Source organism: Thamnophis sirtalis, unplaced genomic scaffold (assembly GCF_051295495.1).
Source record: "Thamnophis sirtalis isolate CommonGarterSnake01/CBP01778 unplaced genomic scaffold, rThaSir2_p1.2 scaffold_9, whole genome shotgun sequence".
NCBI lineage: Eukaryota > Metazoa > Chordata > Lepidosauria > Squamata > Natricidae > Thamnophis > Thamnophis sirtalis.
Genome location: NW_028261389.1, coordinates 51,256,442 through 51,270,340, shown reverse-complemented (window position 1 = coordinate 51,270,340; position 13,899 = coordinate 51,256,442). Strand labels below are relative to the sequence as shown.

At 37.4% G+C, this 13,899-nt stretch overlaps 1 protein-coding gene across 1 annotated transcript; it reads left to right on the top strand.

Moving 5' to 3' along the window:
• Nucleotides 1-303: 303 nt before the first annotated feature.
• Nucleotides 304-7,501, top strand: LOC148044131 (uncharacterized). Its single transcript, XM_087723538.1, has 3 exons — nucleotides 304-352; nucleotides 748-845; nucleotides 6,314-7,501. Exon 3 carries the CDS (start codon nucleotides 6,355-6,357, stop codon nucleotides 7,150-7,152), a length of 798 nt encoding a protein of 265 aa, XP_087579664.1. The 5' UTR covers nucleotides 304-352; nucleotides 748-845; nucleotides 6,314-6,354; the 3' UTR covers nucleotides 7,153-7,501.
• The last annotated feature ends 6,398 nt before the right edge of the window (nucleotides 7,502-13,899 follow it).

The window sequence follows — 13,899 nt, the reverse complement described above, 5'->3', positions numbered from 1 at the left end:
CCCAATTTGTGATCTGATGTTTCCCAGGGGAGTTACACCCAAGTATATCTTAGAATTTGCAGAAAAACTCAATTCAACCAGAACGTGTTACTTTTGAACCAAAGCTCAGATTCGAAAAACAAACGTATATTAGTAGTGTCCTGAGTCGGGAATGCTAAAAAACCAACCCATTTTGTGATCTGATGTTTCCCTGGGGAGTTACACCCAAGTATATCTTAGAATTTGCAGAAAAACTCAATTCAACCAGAACGTGTTACTTTTGAACCAAAGCTCAGATTCGAAAAACAAACGTATATTTGTAGGGTTTTTACAGTGAATCATCTGGATGGTCCTTAGAACTGAGGTTACACGTGTAAGTAGAGACTGCATCAATCTGCAGAAAATATTTGCCTGTCAGCTAATCTTTGCTCTTGCAGTGTTCCCAGGGATGTTCGAGGACACGGGATGATACAAAGTAATAACCTGCAACATTTTATTCACTCATTTGATAATACTTGATTTACTTAGCTATTACAACGTGAACATTCTCACGAACACCAATGATGTAAGGACTAACCAATTATTGTGCCTTGGAGACTTGTTAGCCAATAATGAGATAATACGTAGAGCTCAAAGAGGCTGAAAATACTATAAGAATGATGTTTCATGATTAATAAGTTTGCTGTGGATTCTCATGTTAATTCTGGATGCTCAATAAACTTTGGTTGATTCAGCTATCCGTGAGTGGACATTCCCTTTCGTCTTCAGCCTCGGGAACCCTAAATGCAACATTTTGGCGCCCGAACAGGGACCCGTACTTCGTCCAGAGAAGGACAGACGCGTCGTCAGCCCAAGGGCTTTTCTTAGTAAGTATGGGATCTTCGCTTTCTCTAGAGCAAAGGAAGCATGTTAGTGAGTTAGGGTATCTTCTTAAGAAGTCTGAGTTATGTGTGTCACAAAAGGCTCTTTTTCGGCTGGTCCGTGAAATTGCTTTAAGTTGTCCTTTCTATCCTATACAAGGTTCTTTGAAGTTGTCAGATTGGGAAAAAGTTGGCAAGGTTTTGCATTCTGAGCCTAGGAAAGATGTAGATGTTTTGCACGCTTGGCATTTGTGTCGGCATGCTGTAGAAATGTTTGGTCAGAAAGAAGATTCTGTTTCTTCCTTATCATCCCCTCCTTCTCAACATTCTAATACTGTGATTTTTCCTCCACTGTCTGAAAAAGAAATTTCTTCTTTTGATCTTAAATCTGAGTCTGAAATAATACCTTCTTCTCCTCCTTCTGACATTATGATAAAGCCTCCTCCATCTCTTCCACCTCCTCCTATTCCCATTCCACCTTCTCCACCTCCTCCTATTCCTCCTCCTTTTTCTCTTCCTCCTATTCCTCATCCTTCTGCTAATATTCTTCTAAAGTCTGCTTTTCAGAAAATGGTAGAAAATTGTAAATCAGATGTTAATATTTCTGGAGAAGAGTTAGCTGATTTGTTGTCTGTGTGTCCGGTTCAATATCAACCAGGGCCACAACCAGGTCAGCAGATTGCTGAGTGGGAAGGTTTGCCATTTCAGATTTTAAGGGAGTTAAAGAAGGCTATTTCTGATTATGGTATCACTGGAAATTTTACTAAAGGTCTTTTGGAAGGAATTAAGAATGGCTATACCATGATTCCGCAGGATTGGAAACAATTGTTTAGAATGATTTTGACTTCTATGCAGTATGTTGTTTGGGAAAGTGAGTATTTGCGTCATTCTCAGGCAGCTGCTTTAGGTAGTGGTGGAGTTTACACAGTGGAACAGTTGTTTGGATCAGGTCAGTTTGCAGATATTCCTAATCAGGTTTTACTTCCTCCTGCAACTTTGGCGGTAGTTTCTGAATGTGCATTCAGGTCTTTTCTCAAGGTTCCTCAAGCCGGAGAACCTAAAGTTAGCTTTTCTAACATACGCCAGGGAGTGAATGAACCTTATGCTGATTTTGTGGAGAGACTTTCAAAAGCTTTGCATCAACAGTTGGATAATCAGGAAGCGGCTGGAGAATTGCTTCGTCAGTTGGCTATTGAAAATGCTAATGTGGACTGTAAACGTGCTTTGCAGCCTTTAAAAGCTACAAATCAATACACGTTAGCAGACATGTTACGTGTTTGTCAGGATGTAGGTTCTCAATCATACAAAATGAATTTGTTGGCTGCAGCGATTCAAAGAGGGAGGAAGCCTCCAGGGAACTGTTTTAGATGTGGAAAATTAGGGCATTTTCAGAAAGATTGTCGTTCAACATCAATTGGTAGTGAGCGTCCTGTGAAGAAGTGTCCTATTTGCAAGAAGGGTTTTCATTGGGCAAATCAGTGTAGATTTCGTTTGAGTTCGGGAAACGGCCAGGTGGGTGTGGCACCCACCCAGAAAACAAAGAGTGCCTTTCCCGTTGTGAATTTTCCTCCCCCCTCTCTTGTTCCTCCTCCCTCTCTAGCGCTTCCTCAGCCACAGCAGGTAGTGCTGGGATCGATTTAATTACTCAAGCTGATTTGGATTTTAAATTTCCTTTAGAGGTAAAATTGGTTGCTTCTCAATACACTGGTCCTCTTTCTTCTGGTTTGGTTGGCATAATCTTACCACGTTCTTCTGCTCATAAATTGGGATGTTTTGTGGTTCCAGGAGTTATTGATTCTGATTACACTGGAGTGATTCTTATGCAAATTTGGGTTAACAATCCACAATTTCTTCCTAAAGGATCTTCTGTAGCACAACTTCTTTTGCTTCCCTATAAAATACCTAACCCAGGTATTGGAAATCGTGGTGATTCTGGATTTGGTTCTACTCTTACTTCTATAGGCCTCTTGCAGTCTATTAATTCTCATAGACCACTTCTTACTTTGTATCTTAATAAGCAACCGTTTCAAGGTTTGTTGGACACAGGAGCCGACGTTACTGTCATCTCACTTTTACAGTGGCCTGTCCAATGGCCTAAACGTGATGTTAATTCCTTGTGGGGCATTGGTGGGTCTACAAATGCTTGGCAAAGCATTCATTCCATAGCCATCACGACCTCTGCTGGTAAGTCTGTATCCTTACATCCTTACATTTTAGATATTCATACTAATATTTGGGGTAGGGACCTTCTTTCTCTTCTTAATGCTCATTTGATTTTGGATGATGGCGCTTCCTCTTAAATGGCTTTGTTCTACACCTGTTTGGATTGAGCAATGGCCTCTATCTTCTGAAAAATTGATTGCTTTGCATTCCTTAGTCCAGGAGCAATTGGCTGCTGGCCATATTGAACCTTCTACTAGTCCATGGAACACCCCTGTTTTTGTTATTAAAAAGAAAAGTGGAAAATGGAGATTTTTATCTGATCTTAGAAAAATAAATGAATGTATTCAACCAATGGGACCATTACAATGTGGTCTTCCTAATCCTAATTTAATCCCACAGTCTTATAAAATATTAGTTGTGGATTTGAAGGATTGTTTTTTCACCATTCCTTTGCAGTCACAGGATAGAGAAAAATTTGCATTCACTGTGCCTGTTTTAAATAATAGTCAGCCTACACAAAGATTTCAATGGTGTGTCTTACCACAAGGTATGCTAAATTCTCCTACAATTTGTCAATATTTTGTGGATCAAGCTTTACAACCTTTTCGTGATCAATTTCCTTCTTATCTTATTTTCCATTATATGGATGATATTTTAATTGCAGGTGAAAATCTTGATGAAGAACAAGTGCTACAACAATTGACTACCATTGTAGCAAGCAGAGGGCTTTTTATAGCTCCTGAAAAAATACAACGTTCTGAACCATATTCTTATTTGGGTTTTAAAGTCTTACAATCTTCTTCCATTCCTATCTTACCTGAACTTAAGGTGCAATCTTCATACACTTTGGTTCAGTGGCAAAAACTTTTAGGTACAATCAATTGGGCTCGTCCATATTTTAAAATTTCTACAGGAGAAATGTTACCTCTTTTCTCTCTATTAAAAGGTTCCAAAAAACCTGGAGATTTGGTTTCACTTACTGTTTTGCAAAAGAAATGTCTCCAAGAAATTCTAAATAAATTTAAATTGGGATATGTTGATAGAATTGCGTCTATAACCAAAAAGTTGTGGTTAGCAATTCTTCCTACATCACCTTTACCTACTGGATGTCTTTATTCTATTTTGGATGAAAAAGTGATTCATATTCATGAATGGTTGAATTTGTCTGCTTCTCCTCCTAGAAACATTTTTCCTTATCAACAGGCTTTAGAAGAATTGATTATGAAAGCACGACGAAGATCTTTGCAATTAATAGGTCATGATCTGGATGGAATAGCTTTCACTCGTACTAAACTTGAACATGAACATTTGATGACCATTTCTGTGACCATTTCTGATTCATATCAAATTGCATTTTCCAACTACCTTGGTGATATTCAATATTCTTTACCTAAAGATCCTAGAATAGTTATTACAAATACATTGAATCTTTCATTTTCTTCTATTTTTACTCGTTCTCCTCTTCCTGAAGCATCAACAATTTTCACAGACGGATCACCCACTCGTGGAGTTGTGGTTTGGACGGATGGTCAACAATGGTTTTCTAAATTCACTTCTGTTCAGACATCTGCCCAACGTTCTGAGTTGGCAGCTGTTATTTTGGCTCTGAGATTATTTTCTGATCAACCTATTAACTTAATTGTTGATACCAAATATGTTTTTCTTGCAATGCAATCTCTTCCTTATGCTTATTGTGCTGTTTCTCTTGACGTTAATCTTTTGTCTTTATTTTTATCTTTGAAACATGTTTTGGAAGCACGTGTCTTTCCTTTATATGTTGAGCACATTAGGAGCCATTCTCCTTTTCAAAATCCTTTGACGGAAGGAAATAGACGAGCTGATGAGACTCTCAAAGAAGTCACAACTCTTTTTTCAGATCCTGTTGCTAGTCATTCATATTTTCATCAAAATGCTAAATCTTTGGCTAAACAATTTTCTGTTCCTATATCTCAGGCTCGTGACATTGTTCGAGGATGTACTTCTTGTCAACAATTTGCTGTTCCTTTTCCTATGGGAGTAAATCCTCGAGGAACAAAATCTAATCAAATTTGGCAAATGGATGTTACACAATTTGCTACCTTTAAACCATTCACTTATTTACATGCATCCATTGATACATATTCTCATTTTTTGTGGGTCACTGCTGCTAGACATGAACGCACCTTTGATGCAATGTCTCATTGTCTTTCTGCTTTTTCCGTAATGGGACGACCAATTCAATTAAAAACTGATAATGGTCCTGCGTATACTAGCAAGGACTTTAATTCTTTTTGTCAACAATGGAACATTCAATTGATACATGGAATTCCTTACAATTCTCAAGGGCAAGCTATAATTGAGCGAGCTCATCGTACATTCAAAGCCACATTAACTAAATTGGTAAAATCTGAATCTGGTCCTTTCAATTTGAGAAAAATTCAAAATTTGATCTCTATTGCTCTTTATGCGTGGAATTACTTAACTTTTCTAGATTCCTTTTCAGACCTCCCAGTGAATTTACATTTTCATATTCAGGATCCTGTGGCACGTCCTTTGGTGCTTTTTCGTCAACTTCCTGATCCTGCCTGGCGTGGACCTACAAAACTTATAACCTGGGGACGAGGTTACGCTGCAGTTGAGGATTTGCAAACAAAGCAAGCTGTGTGGATTCCAGGCCGGTGTGTTCGTCCTTACCATGGAAAAACAAATGAAACATCCAAGGATGCAACGTCCTCCAATATTGCCTTGGAATCACCTTGAAGATCAACATCAATTGAAAAAATCCTTTTTTCTCATGTGTTGTTTTCTCTTTTTCTTTTCTTTTCCGGTTTCTACTAACTCGGAAACAATTCCTGCTCTTCCTCTTAGTCCTAATCTTTGGATTCGTCACGCTCAATATATGTTTTTGATTCATGGTCATAATATAACTTTATATTATGAACCTCCTATGGCTCTTGGTCAAGTTGCTTTTATTCCTAATCTAATTAATTCTTCTGCTTTCATTGTTTCGCAACTTCAACATATTTCTTCTTCTTGGCTATTTTCTACTCCTCCAAATGAATTAAATTCAGTTAGATGGAAGTATATTCGCATTAACCAATTTACTAGAGGCTTATGTTTTTGTTGTTATGCTCGTCATAATTGGTTTAATCAATGGTCTGATTACTCAAAAGCTAAACGTATTTTAGATAAAGTAGGGAATTATAGTTATTGTACTCAGAAATATTGGTTATGGGGTACTATTAAAACATCACAAGGTCATAACATCATACCTGAAATGTATCCTGAAAATTTTCCTATTTTTCAAACTGTTTTTTCTAATACTGACACAGGTGGATCAATCTGTGCTGGATGGCAATTAAAAGATCCTACAATGTGGTTTTTCTTTGATAAATATGCAACTAACGTACACCCTCAAAACTATCAATGTGCTGCCATTGGATATTTGTCGTTACCTGTACAAGTGGGTGCTTATGAAAGTTTACCAACTAGAAAAAGACGTGCAGCCTTGGGATCAAAATGTTCTGATGAAGTTATTATTGATACTCAATTTTCTTCATTGCATACTTTTGGACGTGCAGTAGTTGGAGCAATAACTGGAACTATTTCTTTGGGATCATACCCAGGAATATTAACTCAAGAAAATAGACATTCTATTTTAGGTCTTACATGCCGATTGGAGAAATCTATTAATGCTACTGCTGCAATTATTAGAGACTTGCAAAATGAAATTGAAGAACTTAATCAAGATTTAATGCAACAACGCTTTGCTATAGACTATTTGCTAGCTCGTCAAGGTGGATTTTGCACTTTAGTTGGTCAACGTGCTTGTGCTGTGCATTTTCATTCACTTAACAGAACTATTGAAGATGAATTAGCTAATTTACAAGCTTCTATAAAAAATAATGTACATTATGAATTTTCTCCTTTTGATTGGTTAACTAGCTGGTTACCTAATATTTCTTGGTTAAAACAATTGTTTTTCTATGGTGTGAGCATAATTGTATTACTTATACTTTGCTGTTGTTGTATGCAATGTGTTCCTTCATTTTTTGCTATGTTTTTTGCTATGTTTCGTAAGTCTCCTGCACCTACTTTGAATATGATTCAAATGCATGCTCTTGAAAAATCTCTTTTATCGTCATTAAAAACAAAAAGAGAGGAAATGTAGGGTTTTTACAGTGAATCATCTGGATGGTCCTTAGAACTGAGGTTACACGTGTAAGTAGAGACTGCATCAATCTGCAGAAAATATTTGCCTGTCAGCTAATCTTTGCTCTTGCAGTGTTCCCAGGGATGTTCGAGGACACGGGATGATACAAAGTAATAACCTGCAACATTTTATTCACTCATTTGATAATACTTGATTTACTTAGCTATTACAACGTGAACATTCTCACGAACACCAATGATGTAAGGACTAACCAATTATTGTGCCTTGGAGACTTGTTAGCCAATAATGAGATAATACGTAGAGCTCAAAGAGGCTGAAAATACTATAAGAATGATGTTTCATGATTAATAAGTTTGCTGTGGATTCTCATGTTAATTCTGGATGCTCAATAAACTTTGGTTGATTCAGCTATCCGTGAGTGGACATTCCCTTTCGTCTTCAGCCTCGGGAACCCTAAATGCAACATATATTAGTAGTGTCCTGAGTCGGGAATGCCAAAAAACCAACCCATTTTGTGATCTGATGTTTCCCTGGGGAGTTACACCCAAGTATATCTTAGAATTTGCAGAAAAACTCAATTCAACCAGAACGTGTTACTTTTGAACCAAAGCTCAGATTCGAAAAACAAACGTATATTAGTAGTGTCCTGAGTCGGGAATGCTAAAAAACCAACCCATTTTGTGATCTGATGTTTCCCTGGGGAGTTACACCAAAGTATATCTTAGAATTTGCAGAAAAACTCAATTCAACCAGAACATGTTACTTTTGAACCAAAGCTCAGATTCGAAAAACAAACGTATATTAGTAGTGTCCTGAGTCGGGAATGCTAAAAAACCAACCCATTTTGTGATCTGATGTTTCCCAGGGGAGTTACACCCAAGTATATCTTAGAATTTGCAGAAAAACTCAATTCAACCAGAACGTGTTACTTTTGAACCAAAGCTGAGATTCGAAAAACAAACGTATATTAGTAGTGTCCTGAGTCGGGAATGCTAAAAAACCAACCCAATTTGTGATCTGATGTTTCCCAGGGGAGTTACACCCAAGTATATCTTAGAATTTGCAGAAAAACTCAATTCAACCAGAACGTGTTACTTTTGAACCAAAGCTCATATTCGAAAAACAAACGTATATTAGTAGTGTCCTGAGTCGGGAATGCTAAAAAACCAACCCATTTTGTGATCTGATGTTTCCCTGGGGAGTTACACCCAAGTATATCTTAGAATTTGCAGAAAAACTCAATTCAACCAGAACGTGTTACTTTTGAACCAAAGCTCAGATTCGAAAAACAAACGTATATTAGTAGTGTCCTGAGTCGGGAATGCTAAAAAACCAACCCATTTTGTGATCTGATGTTTCCCTGGGGAGTTACACCCAAGTATATCTTAGAATTTGCAGAAAAACTCAATTCAACCAGAACGTGTTACTTTTGAACCAAAGCTCAGATTCGAAAAACATACGTATATTAGTAGTGTCCTGAGTCGGGAATGCTAAAAAACCAACCCATTTTGTGATCTGATGTTTCCCTGGGGAGTTACACCAAAGTATATCTTAGAATTTGCAGAAAAACTCAATTCAACCAGAACGTGTTACTTTTGAACCAAAGCTCAGATTCGAAAAAAATACGTATATTAGTAGTGTCCTGAGTCGGGAATGCTAAAAAACCAACCCATTTTGTGATCTGATGTTTCCCTGGGGAGTTACACCAAAGTATATCTTAGAATTTGCAGAAAAACTCAATTCAACCAGAACGTGTTACTTTTGAACCAAAGCTCAGATTCGAAAAACAAACGTATATTAGTAGTGTCCTGAGTCGGGAATGCTAAAAAACCAACCCATTTTGTGATCTGATGTTTCCCTGGGGAGTTACACCCAAGTATATCTTAGAATTTGCAGAAAAACTCAATTCAACCAGAACGTGTTACTTTTGAACCAAAGCTCAGATTCGAAAAACAAACGTATATTAGTAGTGTCCTGAGTCGGGAATGCTAAAAAACCAACCCAATTTGTGATCTGATGTTTCCCAGGGGAGTTACACCCAAGTATATCTTAGAATTTGCAGAAAAACTCAATTCAACCAGAACGTGTTACTTTTGAACCAAAGCTGAGATTCGAAAAACAAACGTATATTAGTAGTGTCCTGAGTCGGGAATGCTAAAAAACCAACCCAATTTGTGATCTGATGTTTCCCAGGGGAGTTACACCCAAGTATATCTTAGAATTTGCAGAAAAACTCAATTCAACCAGAACGTGTTACTTTTGAACCAAAGCTCATATTCGAAAAACAAACGTATATTAGTAGTGTCCTGAGTCGGGAATGCTAAAAAACCAACCCATTTTGTGATCTGATGTTTCCCTGGGGAGTTACACCCAAGTATATCTTAGAATTTGCAGAAAAACTCAATTCAACCAGAACGTGTTACTTTTGAACCAAAGCTCAGATTCGAAAAACAAACGTATATTAGTAGTGTCCTGAGTCGGGAATGCTAAAAAACCACTCCATTTTGTGATCTGATGTTTCCCTGGGGAGTTACACCCAAGTATATCTTAGAATTTGCAGAAAAACTCAATTCAACCAGAACGTGTTACTTTTGAACCAAAGCTCAGATTCGAAAAACATACGTATATTAGTAGTGTCCTGAGTCGGGAATGCTAAAAAACCAACCCATTTTGTGATCTGATGTTTCCCTGGGGAGTTACACCCAAGTATATCTTAGAATTTGCAGAAAAACTCAATTCAACCAGAACGTGTTACTTTTGAACCAAAGCTCAGATTCGAAAAACAAACGTATATTAGTAGTGTCCTGAGTAGGGAATGCTAAAAAACCAACCCATTTTGTGATCTGATGTTTCCCTGGGGAGTTACACCCAAGTATATCTTAGAATTTGCAGAAAAACTCAATTCAACCAGAACGTGTTACTTTTGAACCAAAGCTCAGATTCGAAAAACATACGTATATTAGTAGTGTCCTGAGTCGGGAATGCTAAAAAACCAACCCATTTTGTGATCTGATGTTTCCCTGGGGAGTTACACCAAAGTATATCTTAGAATTTGCAGAAAAACTCAATTCAACCAGAACGTGTTACTTTTGAACCAAAGCTCAGATTCGAAAAACAAACGTATATTAGTAGTGTCCTGAGTCGGGAATGCTAAAAAACCAACCCATTTTGTGATCTGATGTTTCCCTGGGGAGTTACACCCAAGTATATCTTAGAATTTGCAGAAAAACTCAATTCAACCAGAACGTGTTACTTTTGAACCAAAGCTCAGATTCGAAAAACATATGTATATTAGTAGTGTCCTGAGTCGGGAATGCTAAAAAACCACTCCATTTTGTGATTTGATGTTTCCCTGGGGAGTTACACCAAAGTATATCTTAGAATTTGCAGAAAAACTCAATTCAACCAGAACGTGTTACTTTTGAACCAAAGCTCAGATTCGAAAAACAAACGTATATTAGTAGTGTCCTGAGTCGGGAATGCTAAAAAACCAACCCATTTTGTGATCTGATGTTTCCCTGGGGAGTTACACCCAAGTATATCTTAGAATTTGCAGAAAAACTCAATTCAACCAGAACGTGTTACTTTTGAACCAAAGCTCAGATTCGAAAAACAAACATATATTAGTAGTGTCCTGAGTCGGGAATGCTAAAAAACCAACCCAATTTGTGATCTGATGTTTCCCAGGGGAGTTACACCCAAGTATATCTTAGAATTTGCAGAAAAACTCAATTCAACCAGAACGTGTTACTTTTGAACCAAAGCTCAGATTCGAAAAACAAACGTATATTAGTAGTGTCCTGAGTCGGGAATGCTAAAAAACCAACCCATTTTGTGATCTGATGTTTCCCTGGGGAGTTACACCCAAGTATATCTTAGAATTTGCAGAAAAACTCAATTCAACCAGAACGTGTTACTTTTGAACCAAAGCTCAGATTCGAAAAACAAACGTATATTAGTAGTGTCCTGAGTCGGGAATGCTAAAAAACCAACCCAATTTGTGATCTGATGTTTCCCTGGGGAGTTACACCCAAGTATATCTTAGAATTTGCAGAAAAACTCAATTCAACCAGAACGTGTTACTTTTGAACCAAAGCTCAGATTCGAAAAACAAACGTATATTAGTAGTGTCCTGAGTCGGGAATGCTAAAAAACCAACCCATTTTGTGATCTGATGTTTCCCTGGGGAGTTACACCCAAGTATATCTTAGAATTTGCAGAAAAACTCAATTCAACCAGAACGTGTTACTTTTGAACCAAAGCTCAGATTCGAAAAACATACGTATATTAGTAGTGTCCTGAGTCGGGAATGCTAAAAAACCAACCCATTTTGTGATCTGATGTTTCCCTGGGGAGTTACACAAAAGTATATCTTAGAATTTGCAGAAAAACTCAATTCAACCAGAACGTGTTACTTTTGAACCAAAGCTCAGATTCGAAAAAAATACGTATATTAGTAGTGTCCTGAGTCGGGAATGCTAAAAAACCAACCCATTTTGTGATCTGATGTTTCCCTGGGGAGTTACACCAAAGTATATCTTAGAATTTGCAGAAAAACTCAATTCAACCAGAACGTGTTACTTTTGAACCAAAGCTCAGATTCGAAAAACAAACGTATATTAGTAGTGTCCTGAGTCGGGAATGCTAAAAAACCAACCCATTTTGTGATCTGATGTTTCCCTGGGGAGTTACACCAAAGTATATCTTAGAATTTGCAGAAAAACTCAATTCAACCAGAACGTGTTACTTTTGAACCAAAGCTCAGATTCGAAAAAAATACGTATATTAGTAGTGTCCTGAGTCGGGAATGCTAAAAAACCACTCCATTTTGTAATTTGATGTTTCCCTGGGGAGTTACACCAAAGTATATCTTAGAATTTGCAGAAAAACTCAATTCAACCAGAACGTGTTACTTTTGAACCAAAGCTCAGATTCGAAAAACAAACGTATATTAGTAGTGTCCTGAGTCGGGAATGCTAAAAAACCAACCCATTTTGTGATCTGATGTTTCCCTGGGGAGTTACACCCAAGTATATCTTAGAATTTGCAGAAAAACTCAATTCAACCAGAACGTGTTACTTTTGAACCAAAGCTCAGATTCGAAAAACAAACGTATATTAGTAGTGTCCTGAGTCGGGAATGCTAAAAAACCAACCCAATTTGTGATCTGATGTTTCCCAGGGGAGTTACACCCAAGTATATCTTAGAATTTGCAGAAAAACTCAATTCAACCAGAACGTGTTACTTTGAACCAAAGCTCAGATTCGAAAAACATACGTATATTAATAGTGTCCTGAGTCGGGAATGCTAAAAAACCAACCCATTTTGTGATCTGATGTTTCCCTGGGGAGTTACACCAAAGTATATCTTAGAATTTGCAGAAAAACTCAATTCAACCAGAACGTGTTACTTTTGAACCAAAGCTCAGATTCGAAAAACAAACGTATATTAGTAGTGTCCTGAGTCGGGAATGCTAAAAAACCAACCCATTTTGTGATCTGATGTTTCCCTGGGGAGTTACACCAAAGTATATCTTAGAATTTGCAGAAAAACTCAATTCAACCAGAACGTGTTAATTTGAACCAAAGCTCAGATTCGAAAAACATACGTATATTAATAGTGTCCTGAGTCGGGAATGCTAAAAAACCAACCCATTTTGTGATCTGATGTTTCCCTGGGGAGTTACACCAAAGTATATCTTAGAATTTGCAGAAAAACTCAATTCAACCAGAACGTGTTACTTTTGAACCAAAGCTCAGATTCGAAAAACAAACGTATATTAGTAGTGTCCTGAGTCGGGAATGCTAAAAAACCAACCCATTTTGTGATCTGATGTTTCCCTGGGGAGTTACACCCAAGTATATCTTAGAATTTGCAGAAAAACTCAATTCAACCAGAACGTGTTACTTTTGAACCAAAGCTCAGATTCGAAAAACAAACGTATATTAGTAGTGTCCTGAGTCGGGAATGCTAAAAAACCAACCCAATTTGTGATCTGATGTTTCCCAGGGGAGTTACACCCAAGTATATCTTAGAATTTGCAGAAAAACTCAATTCAACCAGAACGTGTTACTTTGAACCAAAGCTCAGATTCGAAAAACATACGTATATTAATAGTGTCCTGAGTCGGGAATGCTAAAAAACCAACCCATTTTGTGATCTGATGTTTCCCTGGGGAGTTACACCAAAGTATATCTTAGAATTTGCAGAAAAACTCAATTCAACCAGAACGTGTTACTTTTGAACCAAAGCTCAGATTCGAACAACAAACGTATATTAGTAGTGTCCTGAGTCGGGAATGCTAAAAAACCAACCCATTTTGTGATCTGATGTTTCCCTGGGGAGTTACACCAAAGTATATCTTAGAATTTGCAGAAAAACTCAATTCAACCAGAACGTGTTAATTTGAACCAAAGCTCAGATTCGAAAAACATACGTATATTAATAGTGTCCTGAGTCGGGAATGCTAAAAAACCAACCCATTTTGTGATCTGATGTTTCCCTGGGGAGTTACACCAAAGTATATCTTAGAATTTGCAGAAAAACTCAATTCAACAAGAACGTGTTACTTTTGAACCAAAGCTCAGATTCGAAAAACAAACGTATATTAGTAGTGTCCTGAGTCGGGAATGCTAAAAAACCAACCCATTTTGTGATCTGATGTTTCCCTGGGGAGTTACACCAAAGTATATCTTAGAATTTGCAGAAAAACTCAATTCAACCAGAACATGTTACTTTTGAACC